Source organism: Musa acuminata, chromosome BXJ2-4, assembly GCF_036884655.1.
Source record: "Musa acuminata AAA Group cultivar baxijiao chromosome BXJ2-4, Cavendish_Baxijiao_AAA, whole genome shotgun sequence".
Lineage (NCBI taxonomy): Eukaryota > Viridiplantae > Streptophyta > Magnoliopsida > Zingiberales > Musaceae > Musa > Musa acuminata.
Window position 1 is genome coordinate 31,234,977 of NC_088341.1, and position 15,333 is coordinate 31,250,309.

General features: G+C 38.3%; 2 protein-coding genes across 2 annotated transcripts; both read right to left on the reverse strand.

Annotated features, from left to right (window-relative positions):
• Positions 1-478: 478 nt before the first annotated feature.
• On the reverse strand, positions 479-4,520 carry LOC103980937 (MDIS1-interacting receptor like kinase 2-like). The gene is made up of 2 exons (XM_009397512.3): positions 1,586-4,520; positions 479-1,356 (listed from the first exon to the last, which is right to left on the reverse strand). The coding sequence occupies exons 1-2, from the start codon at positions 4,383-4,385 to the stop codon at positions 995-997; spliced, it is 3,162 nt and encodes a 1,053-aa protein (XP_009395787.3). The 5' UTR covers positions 4,386-4,520; the 3' UTR covers positions 479-994.
• A 5,272-nt stretch (positions 4,521-9,792) lies between these two features.
• LOC135609106 (MDIS1-interacting receptor like kinase 2-like) lies at positions 9,793-13,310 on the reverse strand. Its single transcript, XM_065102195.1, has 3 exons — positions 12,338-13,310; positions 10,558-12,198; positions 9,793-10,371 (listed from the first exon to the last, which is right to left on the reverse strand). The coding sequence occupies exons 1-3, from the start codon at positions 13,281-13,283 to the stop codon at positions 10,022-10,024; spliced, it is 2,937 nt and encodes a 978-aa protein (XP_064958267.1). The 5' UTR covers positions 13,284-13,310; the 3' UTR covers positions 9,793-10,021.
• Positions 13,311-15,333: the final 2,023 nt, after the last annotated feature.

The following is a 15,333-nucleotide window of genomic DNA, read 5'->3' on the forward strand; positions in this document are numbered from 1 at the left end:
ATTAATATATTAAACAGATTATGAATATCATAGGAGTGAATTGATTATTGATTGATTTGTATGATAAATATTCTATATGATTGTAACATTGTACCATCCTTGATTTTTCAGAAGTTGTTACACTAGTTCTAATATCATTAAAAAGTCTATTATTGATGAGTTTCAGTTAAACTAATCAAAATTAATATACATCAATTTAACCTAAAAAAATTAAACTTTTAAATTATAGATCAAACCAATCTGATTTTTTCAATTCTGTGATGTGAGATTATCCTTTTGATTCATCTCCTTTCTCCTACCTGTAAAGGAGGTTTGTCTACACTTGACTTGTGTGATATGTAGTTCCTCTCTAGTAAGTCGTGTCATATCATATAATTTGAATCATATCTTTAATCAATAGACCAACAACGGGTGTCACGATACTTATCAATTCGAGTTTCTTGGATTTAGTAAACTCTTCTGTTGAACCCGCTTCGTATTCAACGAAAAAAAGGTACGTTACACACATACTCGTTTCTTTATTGAAAGAAGAAAAGGACGTGTATGACTGCATGTCACTAGATTTGTTGGAGTGATTTCACAACCAGACAATTCATCTCACATTTCTTTCCCTCCTCTGTTGACTCCTTGCCATGTAAGCAGTCATTGTCTGCTTTACAGCTTTACAAAAGGTAAGATGGGACCTCTGAGAGTGAAGTCAATTCAAGTCGAGCAAATTATCTTTAGGAAGCTCTTTATGCCACACAGCATCATGTTGGTCGTCGCATGCGTTTACCCATTAAACACCTTAAGTACTTTCTCAATCTGTCAGCCTGTTTCTGCGAATTGAAATTAATCACTACAGAATGGGCAGGTCTTTACCACATGCCCTCCACTACAGCATCAGCTTCATACTACAAAAAATGCATGGTCATATGATGTGAACAACAACCCCTACTTTAGCCGACTTGTTGACTTGGTGGCACAGCCGGAGAACGGGAGTCCATATAGTCGATCATATTTTAGCATTCATCAAGTCAGAAAGCTTGAGCACATCGAGAGAAGGGAGACTCGGCAGTGTGTTGACAGTCGATAGGGTTCCAAAGACCTGCTTCATTGTTGGGCGTGACTCTGGGTCATGTTCCACGCAGCAAAGTGCCAATCTCAAAACTGCAGCTACCTCGTCTGCAACCTCCGTCGTAGGGAGTGATGGACGCTGGTCTAATACATATTTCACAAGCGTGTTTTTCGGCGACGAAGGCAATGACAGAACGGAAACGAGTCCTTCCCCATGTCCTCCTATTAGCAACTCAAGCGTGACCACTCCAAAACTGTAAACATCGCATTTGGTGGTCACTCTCATCTCATAAGCAAGCTCTGCAAACAATAACCGATAACTGAGGAAACCTCATATTGTAGAAGGATCTCCAAAAGACAGCTCTGTTAGGCTACTTTGCGCCTTGATTGATGAATAACTACGTGTACAGTAAATCGACTGCTGTTTTCTTTTTCTAGATTGATGAACAATTCATGTAAATGAGCTACAAGCTGATGGACTTAACTTGCAAAAGCTGTAATACTATATGACGTCGGGGGAGAAACTTACCCGGTGCCAAGTAACCATATGTGCCGGCAAGCATGCTCCAATTTGATGAATCTGGCTTCAGGAGTCGAGCAATACCGAAGTCAGAAACACAAGCCTTGAGTTCTGAATCGAGCAGAATATTGTTGGTGGTTATATCTCGATGAACAATGGGCTGATCGCAATCATGATGCATGTAGGACAGAGCACGAGCCACATCTTTGACAATGTTCACCCTCTTCACCCAGTCCAGTTCAGCAGCTGCTGCTTCGCTTCTGAGGAGGGATCCCAAACTTCCTCTCTCCATGTACTCGTACACCAGAAACTTGTGTCGAGCAGAGGAGCAGAATCCGTAGAGCTTGACGATATTTCGATGTCGAATTTGAGTAAGAGTATTTATCTCGTTTTGAAAGGATTGCTCATTCGATGTAGTTTCGTCTTCCTGCAGATGAATTTTCTTCACTGCTAGCATCTGCCCGCTTGCTAATTCTGCTCTGTAAACGCTGCCATATGCACCACTTCCGATACAGTATTTTTCATTAAAATCCTCCGTGGCTGCAACGATATCCTTGTATGCATATCTTCCATCAAAGTTAAATACACAGAATGCCATGCCTTCTTTGTTGCCATTATTTTCGGAAGGCATGGAATGTTTCTTGGTCTTCTGGAACAGTGAAAACGCTCCGAGAAAAACAAGTAAGATGAATAAGACGACCACGGAAGCAATGATAGCTGAGATAATTGCTCTGTGGTGCTTGCTTCCATCATCTTTCCTTGCAGTATAAGAAAGACATGGAGGCAGGCCTTTGACGACCCCACACAAACCTTTGTTGTGGACAAACCACTTCGCCGGAGCTTTCCGGAAGACTGGGCTCTCAGGCACAGCCCCCTCCAATTCATTATATGATACGTCAATGATTAATAAGCTGATCATAGCACTTAGTGAAGATGGAAGACCACCGGACAAATTATTATGTGAAAGATTCAGAATTTGCAGCATCGTAAATTTGCTGAACTGCGAGGGTATCTCACCCGTTAGTGAGTTGTGGCTGATGTCCAATGCGTCTTGAAGGTACTCCAGGCTGCTGATCTCTGCAGGAATTCCTCCGCCGAATTTGTTGCCATTAAGCTTCAGGGAGCGGAGCTTGAGACAAATGCCTATTTGAGACGGTATTCTTCCTGTCAAGCTGTTAACTGATAGATCAAGGATTTCAAGGTCGGGCATCCTTCCAAACTCTATTCGTACCTCTCCGCCGAGTCGATTGCAGCTCAGGTTCAGCTTGTAGAGATGAGGTAACCTGCCCAAGCTTTTTGGAATCTCCCCCTGTATGTAGTTGGAAGAAAGGTCCAGTTCTCGTAGTTCTTTTAGCTTGCCGAATTCTGGTGGAATGGCTCCGGTGATGTTGTTATTTGAGATTGCCAGGAATGTGAGATTGTCCCATCTTCCCCAGTCCGGTGGGAGTGCACCTGACAGCCTATTGAAGCTTAAATCCATATAAGAAAGATGTGGATACACTCCAAGAAGTTGTGATATATCCCCGGTGAGTTGGTTTTGCTCGAGACGGACTCTGATCAATCCCGTACAGTTCTTTAAGGTCCCGGGAAGTTGACCTCTGAAGCTGTTGTTGCTCAGTGAGAGATACTGTAGGGTTCTTCCTTTGCATATGTTTGAAGGCAAGTCACCGGAGAAGAAGTTGTCTGACAAAAGAAGCGATGTCAAACCTGTGATGTTGTTTAACTCGGCAGGCAATCGACCAGACAACCGATTATTGAACAAGCTTAGGTCAGTGAGGTTCCTTAAGTTACCGAGGGATGGAGGGATTGAACCGAAAAGCTGGTTGTCATGGAGATCCATACCCATGAGCTGGGTCAGGTTTCCGAAAGTGGATGGTATCGGCCCGGAGATTTGGTTGTCGGACAGAAAAAGTTGGGTTAACTCATTTAGATTTCCTATTTCCGGAGGGATAAAGCCTGACAATTCATTAACCCCAAGATAAAGTCTCTCTAATTTAGTTTGATTTCTTCCCATAAAGAAAGGGATATGACCTGTTAGACTATTATTGAAGAGCCCAAGTTGCACAAGGTTTAATAGATTTCCCAATTCTCTGGGGATGAATCCCGAGAGATGATTTTGATAGAGAGACAACTGGTATAGGTTCGTCAAGTTCCCTAAACTGGGAGGGATGAAGCCAGATAGTTGGTTCTTCCCAAGTGTAAGATGCATCAACTTCTGAAGTCTTCCAAGCTCCTGAGGTATGAAACCTGTAAGTTGATTATCTCGCAGGTGCAAGTGCAGAAGCCCGGTAAGATTGCCCAAGGATGGAGGGACAGAACCACTTAACTGATTCTTATTGAGATATAGGAACTGGAGCGCCTTCATGGAGCCTATTTCGACCGGGAGTTTGCCCGTGAACCGGTTGCCTATGAGATCAAGATATACAAGGTTGGAGAGAGCCGAGATGGTCGGAGGAATGACGCCGTCGAGCTGGTTGTAGGAGAGGTTGAGACCGACGAGTGATCTCAGCGTTGAGAAGTTGAGAGCATCGAGTGGCCCTTCTAAGCTCATGTTCGGCAGGGACATGTCGGTGATGACAGGGCGTCCTCTGTGCGTAAGGTTGCACGTAACTCCAGTCCAATTGCACGGATTAGAGCTGAGATTCCAGGATTCAAGGAATTGCCGGCCGTCAAGGGTGGACTTCCAGTGGAGTAGGGTTCTCGCTTGTGATCCGAGTGAAGCTGTCACTGAGACAAGATGAAGAGAGAGCAGCAGTAGGAGGAGGAGAGTGGTGGAGAGGAGCCGCCAGTTGTGCAGCTGGGATGCCATAACTGCGGTCTAGCTAATTTGGAGAAGGATGTTGTACTGCGAGCTAACAAAGGGCCCCCTTATATAAAATGTATGAGATGGATGTGAACTATCGGGAACCGAGTGGGACACATTTGAGTCTCGAGCATCCTCACCAGCGGGGCTAAAGCTGGATGGTATCACCCGTTCTCATACTGTCCCCTCCGCAAAGTTTGGTGGAAGGTTAAGAACCATTCCTTTCGATCATCACCACTGATCACTTTTCATTTGTTAAAGCATAAAGTGGCCTCATATTATTACTCGGAGAAATCAATGTCATATAAGAAGAAGCACAAGAAAAACTTTGTAGCAGTAGATTTCTGAGTCAAGTCAGCTGATCTTATCAAGTTCAGCATATTCCCTTTGCCAACTGGAGTCATTTTATAATGTTAAAGAAGAATAGCTTTTGTGACATTAAAATAAGAAGAGTTTTGCTGATGATTAATTTTCTGCAGGTGCGGCCAAATGATCAAGATTCGGACGAAACAAATATTTTATTTTGTGCAGTTAAAACTATTGTCATTTATTAATGCATAAAGAGATATATGATTTCATGGCTATCCTTGGAATTTTAAGGGTCACACATGTATAATTAAATGTGTTAAGCTATTATTTTGATTAGTAAAAATTAAAGTGATCCAATTAAAGTAAAGTTATTTGGCTAAGGGACATAATTGTTATGAAAATTAATTGTGTGGATACCATCATATTCCTAACTTAATGACGAGATAAGTTAGGAATATGAAACTCTTGAGGCATAATTGCAGATTCATCAATTATGAATACAATCATAATTAGATTCATCAGTTATGACTATAAATAAGGTTATGATCCCTGGTTGCAGTATCAAATGAAGTTTCTCTTCACTCGTCAAGGAGAAATCTAAAGTTCAAAAGGTACTCTGCAATTGGAAGACCAAATCACCGGTCAATTCAAAAAATACTCTAATGGATTCATCAGGTACGCTTCCGTATTAATTTGTTTATCAATTATTGTAGGATTTCATACATATTATAGTGGATTAAATAAGTTTTATGGAAACATTCTTAATCTATTATTTTGGATCTATTCGGTTTTGATTCTATAAAACAATTGTTTGATCCATATTTGATATGTTAAAAAGAACCCCAACAAGTGGTATCAGAGCCATCCTACAATGATTGATGAACATTTAAGCTTGTTTTCTCATGAATTTTAATGATGTTTTCATCAATATTTTAAAGTAATGTGGTTCTATCATCGTTGGGAAAGATGATAGTTTTAGTAATTTGGTTCTATCATCGTTGGGAAAGATGATAGTTTTATGTAATCATGCTATTTTGAAGTGATTTGGTTCTATTATCGTTGGAAAAGATTATAGTTTTATGTAATCATACTACAGCATGCTTCACATTCAATTTAGTGTCTTTTTCTGATGTGATATCAGTTTAATTTTGGATTATCTTTTTCGCTTCGTGTCTTTTCCTATTCATTGCAAAATTCATTTTTGCACTACAAGGCATAAATTTCTCAAATTCTTTTTTGGATTTTATCTAATTAATATGAATTTAATTAATTAGATATTGTTGCAATATTATGTTGGTTTAATAATATTGTTGCAATATTATGTTGGATTAAACATAATATTGGTTCTATAAAGTTGTTTGTTGACATAAATTGAATGATTTATATGCTTTAAATATTTTAGTCAACAAATTAAGATCAAGCCAATTTAACTAATATGGTCCAAATTCAATTAGTGATTGTTTAATATTAGATTGAGTAATTTAATATATGAAGTCGCCAAAGTGACCTCTCATATATAACATTTCTCATGAAAATATTAAATGTAGTGTGTATTTACATCCATGCGGTAATTATCTGGCCCAAAGGAAGGTTAATGACTGGCAGGATTTTATACATACTTGTAATGATAAATACGTGATAATTATAAAGTTATACATGTAAATGATAAATCAATCCAAAGATGGGTTTTTCATTTGACATGCCTTATTATCAGTATTTGATCATTACAACAAGACTACCACTAGCAATTAATATTGAAGTCCAAAGACAAGATATTAATGTTGCACTTGGTATCTTGAGATGTGTTAAATCATTATTTGAATTTACTTAAGTTTATGGCAATAAATATGAGCATAATTTCTGGTTATCTATTGTTCTCTTATTTAGGTTCTCTTGCAACAATATCTGCTAACCTCAGTTCTGTACCAGTTCTAAACGGAACCAACTTTAAAGATTGGAAAGAAAACATTCTGATCGTTTTGGGCTGCATGGATCTAGACCTTGCACTAAGAGAAGACCAACCTGCTTCTCTTACAGAAAATAGTACTCATGATGATAGGAGACTATATGAGAAGTGGGACAGGTCTAATCGCATGAGTCTCATGATCATTAAGCACGGCATTCCAGAAGCCTTTAGGGGTGCGGTGTCCGAAGGGATTACCAAGGCCAAAGATTTTCTTACCGAAATAGAAAAGCGTTTTCTTAAAAATGATAAGGCAGAAACAAGCACTCTACTTCAAAGATTGTTTACCATGAGATACAACGGCAAAGGAAATATAAGGGAATACATCATGGAAATGTCTAATCTTTCTTCTAAGCTTAAAGCATTAAAGCTTAACCTATCACAGGACTTACTTGTCCATTTGCTTCTGATATCTCTCCCTGCACAATTCAATCAGTTTAAGGTCAGTTATAACTGCCAAAGGAACAAATGGTCTCTTAATGAGCTCATTTCATATTGTGTGCAAGAAGAAGAAAGATTAAAGCAAGAGAAGATTGAAAGTGCAAACTTGGTCAACACCTCTAAGGATAAGGGCAAGAAAAGAAAATATAAACCTGAAAAGAATAAGGCTGATAAGGGTCCAGTACAGAAGAAACAAAATAAGGATGATACTTGTTTCTTCTGTAAAAAATCTGGGCATTTAAAGAAGGACTGTGCCAAATATCACGCTTGGCGTGCTAAAAAAGGTACGTTCCTTACTTTGGTTTATTCTGAAGCTAATTTAACTTCAGTACTTAGAAACACTTGGTGGTTAGACTCCGGCACAACTACTAACATTAGTGTTTCAAAGCAGGGTTACCTGAGCTACCGAAGGCCCAATAATGCTGAGAGATGCATTTATGTAGGGGACGAAAAATCGGTAGATGTGGAAGCTATAGGCACATTTAGATTGTTATTGTGTACTGGACATTATTTGAATTTGAAAGATACTTTTATTATACCGTCGTTTAGACGAAACCTAATTTATGTTTCTTATTTGAACAAATTTGGTTATTCTTGTTCATTTGGAAATAATCAGTTTACTTTGTCTTTAAATTCAAATGTGATTGAACTAGTTCACTTATGACTTATGACAATCTATATTTGCTTGATACTATAGCTTCCTATCATGAATCCATGAATGTGGAATTGCGAGGTACCAAACATGGTTGTGAAAGAAAAGGTACAAAGTAAATAAATTTCTATACAACACTTAGGAACAAACTTTATGTTGGCAGATCCTCTCACAAAAGATGTACCACGCAAGGTTTTTCATGAGCATACTGCTCATATGGGTATATCATAATTTAAGGAAACTTCAGTTTAGTGGGAGCCTGTCATATGTTTGTTGTATGTTCTATGTCAGATTCTGTATTTGTACAGACATTTTCTGATCAGAAATAAAGCTTCAGTTTATTATACTTTGTACATTATGGCTATTAAAGTTATTAATGATCTCATAAAGATAAAGTTGGACTAGTTGAAAATTGACATGTACAGATCACATTCATGTAATTTTCATGCTACACATTTCATAATTGATCTATGTCATTTGGTTATGTTAATATTAGTGATCATTGATGGGTTTAGCTATGATTGATATAGCGAAGACCGCTTTGGTCCTTTATTAATATGGCCAATGGACAAGATTGTTTTGTATGTCCTGTTTAATAATGGCAACAGTTTTGAGCTCATAAAGTATAGCACATTTATAAGGATACATATGTGACTCAGTGGGAGATTGTTGGAATTTTAAGGGTCACACATGTATAATTAAATGTGTTAAGCCATTATTTTGATTAGCCAAAATTAAAGTGATCCAATTAAAGTAAAGTTATTTGGTTAAGGGACATAATTGTTATGAAAATTAATTGTGTGGATACCATCATGTTTCTAACTTAATGACGAGATAAGTTAGGAATATGAAACTCTTGAGGCATAATTACAGATTCATTAATTATGAATACAATCATAATTGTAGATTCATCAGTTATGACTATAAATAAGGTTATGGTCCCCGGTTGTAGTATCAAATGAAGTTTCTCTTCACCCGTCAAGGAAAAATCTAAAGTTCAAAAGGTACTCTGCAATTGGAAGACCAAATCACCGATCAATTCAAAAAATACTCTAATGGATTTATCAGGTACGCTTCCGTATTAATCTGTTTATCAAGTAGGATTTCATGCATATTATAATGGATTAAATAAGTTTTATGGAAACATTCTTAATCCATTTTTTTGGATCTATTTTGATTCTATAAAACAATTGTTTGATCCATATTTGATATGTGAAAAAGAACCCCAACATCGAGATCAGGTTGGGTAGAGATGACGTGCTGAACTTACCCAATGGTTCGTTTTAAATGAGTTGGATCCCGATTCGATTTGGTTGATCCACAATGGATACGGAACTTGATAGTGAGATTTATCGAGGCCAATGGAGGAAAGAGTATTCCAGATTTGAACGATAGAGAAATAGGCAAAGAGATGTGAGTGGGCATTATTATCAAGAATGCCTCAACCAATGAGACTAGGCCATATGTTAGGCTTAAAAGGATAAGGATCCTAATTCCAAAAGTCATAATAGAATGAGACAAAAGGCAAGGGACATGCATGATGTGTTGGTCCGGGACAATTTGGTTTTGGACATTAAAGGTGCTTAATGTGGTTTTGATGGCTGCGAATGGCAACCCCGGCATGGTAGTATTTAGTGTTGAGGTCGCCATCATCAATCCATTTAACCTTGATGTGAGACCACCATGTAAGATTAACTTGGCGAAGGAGGGCATTATATTTGTTACGAAGACAAATAAGTGCTTAAGAGCAAAATCACATTGTTTAAGAGAGTATCAGCTTGAGTGGATGCAAGAAGGTACATTATAGTAAACATTGATCTTTGGCATATCATTACTAAGATCACAACAACATGTAATTAGTGATACAAATATGCATACACATTAGTACACATCATAGGAACACACCAAAGAAATCATCCAACTTTCACAACAACTATACATGATATGAACAATATTCACAACACTCGATCACATCACAATAAACATATATAAGTATTGCTGATAGTAAACATAACAATATTCACAACAGTAACGCATAATAGTTCACAACAACAAATATATACACATCATAGTATTCACAACAAAGATATGAACATACATTAATATCACAATAAACATATATATACCAAATTTCATTACAGCAAATAACATATATAACGCTCAAAGAACTTTACCAGCAACAGAAACTTGACAAGGAAACCATGTAGTACACACAGATCAAACCTTTCAATGGCCAACAAAAGATGCAACGGATGGAAGCGAAGTCCACTTGGTTGATCATATTTCTCGAGTCATCAAATCAGAAAACTTCAATGCATGGAGAGATGCCGGGCTCGGCTGCGCCGATGACTTTTCAAAGATCTGCTTCATCGTCGGGCGAGTTTCTGGGTTGATGTCAACGCAATGGATCGCCAATGTTAAAGCTGCAGCTACTTCATCTGCAACTTGGTCAACCGGAAGTGATACACGCTGGTCTAATATATCTTTCACAAACAGGCTTTGGCCGGAGGAAGATGATAGGGTAGAAATGATATCTCCTGGGTAAGTTCCCACTAGCAACTCGAGTGTGATCACCCCAAAACTATACACATCGCATTTGGTGGTCAGTCTCATTGTATAAGCGAGCTCTACAGACAAGAAGATCGATGATCAAACTTACTTGATACACAAGTATGTCCTCTAATTAGAAAGTTAAGAGTCAAGGCAATAGGCACATTTGCACTTTTACTGAAACAACAATCTACGATTCTAAAATACCATAACAAGTCAAGAAATCTTCGTATGGTGTTACAAAATATTAATCAAAATGTTACCTGGTGCCAAGTAACCATGCGTGCCGGCAAGCATGCTCCAGTTTGAGGTATCTGGATTCAGGAGTCGAGCAATGCCGAAGTCAGAAACACAAGCCTTGAATTCTGAATCCAGTAGAATATTGTTGCTGGTTACATCTCGATGAACGATAGGTGGAACACAATCATGATGCATGTAGGAGAGAGCACGAGCCACATCTTTGACAATGTTCACCCTCTTCACCCAGTCCAATTCTGCTGCTGCTGCTTCGATTCTGAGGACGGATCCCAAACTTCCTCTCTCCACGTACTCGTACACGAGAAACTTGTGGTGAGGAGAGGTGCAGAATCCGTAAAGTTTGACAATATTGCGATGTCGGATTCGAGTAAGAGTTTCTATCTCATTCTGAAAGGGTTGCTCGTCCACCGTGTTCTCGTGTTCGGACAGGTGAATTTTCTTGACTGCGAGCACCTCTCCACTTGATAATTCTGCTCTATAAACACTGCCATATGCACCGGTTCCGATCAAGTACTTCTCATCGAAATCTTCTGTTGCTTCGATGATATCCTTGTATGCAACTTTTCCATCAAAATTCAATACAGAGAATGTACCCTGTTTGATGGGATTCTTGACAGCTTGCACTGTGTGTTTCTTCGTCTTCTGGAATCGCAAAGCAATTCCGACGAGCACAAGCAAGAGAAGTAAGACGACCATAGATGCAACAATAGATAAGATAATGACTGTGTGGTGCTTACTTCCGTGGTGTTCATTTGCAGTAGATGAAGCACATAGAGGCAAACCTTTGACAACTCCACACAAACCTTTGTTGTGGACAAACCACTCTACTGGAGCTTCCTGGAAATGCTTGTTATCGGGAACTGGACCCTCCAATTCATTGTATGAGACATCGATGATGAACATGCTACGCATATCCCTAAAAGTTGATGGAAGATTACCCGTCAAGCCATTGTGTGATAGATTCAAATTTTGCAACATGAACAATTTACCGAATTGCGTTGGTATCTCCCCTGTCAAAGAGTTATGGCTGATGTCGAGTGCGTCTTGAAGGTACACCAGATTGCCCATCTCAAAAGGAATGCTTCCACTGAGGTTGTTGTTGTTAAGCTTCAGCAAATGGAGTTTCATGCAATTTCCTATCTGATATGGTATCCTACCTATCAAGCCGTTTCTCGACAGATCAAGAAGTTCAAGGTCGGACATCCTTCCCAGCTCTGCTGGTATCTCTCCAATAAGTTGATTGTTGCTCAGGTTGAAGTTATAAAGATGAGCCAGGTTGCCCAAGCTCCTCGGGATCTCTCCTTGGAAGTAGTTTGAAGAAAGGTCCAGTTCTTCCAGCTTTGATAGCTGTCCAAGTTCTGATGGTACAACTCCGGTGATATTGTTATTTGAGATTCCTAGGAACGTCAGATTGTGCCATCTTCCCCAGTCTGATGAGATTGTACCCGACAATTTATTGAAGCTTAAATCCAAATACTTAAGATTGGGATATACCCCAAGCTGTTTGGATACATCCCCGTTCAGTTGATTATGCTCAAGATGAACAGTATATAGGCTCGTACAATTCTTCAATGTCGCGGGAATGGGACCTTGGAAGCTGTTGTTGCTCAGCATTAGGATCCGTAGGGCTCCTCCTTTGCATGTCTCTGGAGGCAAATAACCAGAAAAAGTCAGTATCTTTCAATAGAAGAGTAGCCAGACCTGTAATGTTGTTCATCTCCGGAGGCAAAGAACCAGACAAATGGTTATAAGATAAGCGTAGATCGATGAGGTTCCTTAAGATACCTAGTAATGGTGGGATTTGCCCCGAGAGCTGGTTAAATTGGAGAGCCAAGGTAGTGAGTTGGTGCAGCTTTCCAATTTCTGGAGGCATAGAACCTGACAATTCATTCATCCAAAGGTAAAGTATCTCCAACTTGCTCTGATTTCCCACCGATGAAGGGATGCGACCTGTTAGGCTATTATTAGAGAGCGACAAGTGCGCCAGATTTATTAGGTTTCCTAGTTCTCTAGGAATGAATCCCGTTAGCTGATTTCCATAGAGAGCCAAGTGATAGAGCTTTGTCATGTTTCCTAAACTGGGAGGAATAGAACCTGTAAGTTGGTTTGCCCCGAGTTCAAGGTAGATCAACTTTGCAAGTCTCCCCAACTCCTCAGGGATGACACCCGTAATCTTATTATCTTCTAGTTGCATTTCTGTAAGCCTACTAAGGTTGCTCAGAGACGGAGGTATAGGGCCACTTATCTGATTCTGGCTAATATTTAGGAACTGAAGCGCCTTCATGGAACCAATATCGACAGGAATTCTTCCAGTGAACCTGTTGGCAGTCAGATCAAGAGATACGAGGTTGGAGAGCGCCGAAATGGTAGGGGGAATGTTCCCGTTCAGCTGGTTGTAGCTGAGGTTGAGATTGGCAAGCGATCGGAACGCCGAGAAATTAAGAGCATCAAGTGGCCCTGCTAAGCTCAAATTTGGCAGCTGTATCTCGGAGACGACCAAGCGCCCATTGCGTGCGATGTTGCATGCAACCCCCGTCCAATTGCATGGACTGGAGCCGACGTTCCAGGACGCGAGCAACTGCGGACTTCGGAGGGTGGCCTTCCAATGGAGTAGAGCTCTCCCTTGGGACCCCAGCACTGAAGCTGCTCTTACAAGAACAACAAAAGGAGAGAGAAATACTAGTAGGAGTAGTGTGGTGGAGAGAGAACTTCTGCGTAGTTGACATGTCATGATCGTAATATAGCTTAAGAAAGGATTGCAAAACTTTTTGCTATGGGCTTTGGGCAAAGAGATGATGGAACTTTTATAGGCGATACTCCCCTGTGAAAAGAATGTCTTATACATTTACATCCAACAGTTGCTATAGTAGCAATGGAGCGGAGAGAGTGTGTTGTGGTGAATTCATGTCGTGTTATGCACGTTGCCTAGTAGGCTTTTACTGTCCTTATCCAATGTTCTTAGAGTGAGACTTACTTTCACAGAGTCAATAGAAAAGGACAAAAAAAGATGAAACACCAATCGAATAATTGTGGTTGTATAGACTTAGTTTATAGAGTCAATAGAAAAGACAATAATTGTGGTTGTACAATGTGGAAATATTTGTGTATCTCGAAGGAAAAAAGACGAGTGATCGAAAATAGCCATTTCTTTGGTGATCCGGTCTCCTGTTAGTGCCTGTGATCATCAGTTTAAGTCTTCGTTTTGCTGTGGACATTTAATGTTATGTCACCTCACTGTTGGATGATTGGTTTGTGCGCCTGTCCAGAAGAGATTCTATTTAGGTTTCACAGACTTGACCACATCCTCGGCATACAAATCTTTCAACGAAAAGAATTAGTCTTGCCAACATACGAATTAAGATGGCTGTTGCTTAATCATATTTTTTATTTTTTATTTTTATATTTATGTATATATTATAATTAAATATAATGATAGAATTATCTTGATAAAATAAATTATAAAGATTATTTTAAATTATATTGAAAGAATTAATATTATTATGGTAGAAGCATGATATTGATAATATATAATTGCTATGATTCGTATTGCTAATCAGACTTAATATATTATTATTATTTTTTATATTTATTATTTTTTTTAATTTATGTGTATAAATTATTTTTAAAATTCAGAATCCAATTAGGTAAAATAAATTTTATTTTATTTATTTTTTATTTTAAACATTTTGTATCTTATTGGGCAAAGTAGAGAATGTTAGATTATATAACTCTATCTAATTAGGTAGAATATATTATAGATATGATTAGATTCTAATTATGATTATCAATCAATAAAAAGAAACTTCAATTATGATAGAATTCCTTATGAGATGACATTGATAAGAGGGACTCTCTTAATTTCTCACCTATAAATAGATAAGACCTCATAGGAATTATATACATAATATATAGATACGCATACATGGATATGTAAATATATAAAATTATTGAGAAATTATATATCTTTTCTCATATATTCTTATCCTTAAATCTATCAATCATAGTGGTCATATGAAGGATAAAAAGAAAAAAAATCTAATTTTCCTTATAAATTGACATCGTTATAATTTTTAGATTCGATGATGGTCCGCTTACTAATCGGATAAAAATTTTTTGAACAGCATTCAAAGGTACACATCGTAAATTTAGAAATTTATTGTTATTTAATTTCAGATTTTGGGATTAAAGTTTTTTTTATAATAATAATATTTTATACTTACAAGATCGACATGGCAAAGCGTGGTAGAGATTGATGAAGAATGCATTAAGTTAACATGATTAGGTATGATGAAAATTAACGAAGAATGATGGAAAACATAGTAAGTCGACACGATCAAGTGTGGTGGAGAACATACTAGGCTAACATAATCAAACATGACGAAGACTAACGAAGAATGATAAAGAACTCACTAGACCAACATGAACGAGCGTGACGGAGATTGATGGAGACCGCACTAGGGCGACATGACCAGCATGATAACTTTTATAGGCGATACTCGCCCATGAAAATGTCTTTATATTGGATTTAATGAGCATTACTCGCCGTTCATTTTCTTTCCATGTAACAGTTGCGATGTTAGCAATGGGGGCGGAGTGGGTGCGTGGTTAATTCTATACTGTGTTATGCACGTTGCCAGCTAGCAATCTTCTACGTTCCTTGTCCGATGTTCTTAGACTAAGACATAGTTTCAGAGTCAAAAGAAAAAGTAAAGAAAAGATGGAGGGAGCACCAATTGGATAGTTGTGGTTGTTTGTACGTTGCTGTATTAAAAATTAATGTG

Bases quoted from the DNA above. Each gene is read 5' to 3' on its own strand.
- LOC103980937 (XM_009397512.3), bottom strand. From the start codon at position 4,385: ATGGCATCCCAGCTGCACAACTGGCGGCTCCTCTCCACCACTCTCCTC. The intron at 1,357-1,585 runs GTAAGTTTCTCC...TATTGTTTGCAG, and splicing joins ATATGGTTACTTGGCACCGG to AGCTTGCTTATGAGATGAGA.
- LOC135609106 (XM_065102195.1), bottom strand. From the start codon at position 13,283: ATGACATGTCAACTACGCAGAAGTTCTCTCTCCACCACACTACTCCTA. The intron at 12,199-12,337 runs GTATCTTAAGGA...ATTTGCCTCCAG, and splicing joins GCAAATCCCACCATTACTAG to AGACATGCAAAGGAGGAGCC. The intron at 10,372-10,557 runs GTAACATTTTGA...TCTTGTCTGTAG, and splicing joins GCATGGTTACTTGGCACCAG to AGCTCGCTTATACAATGAGA.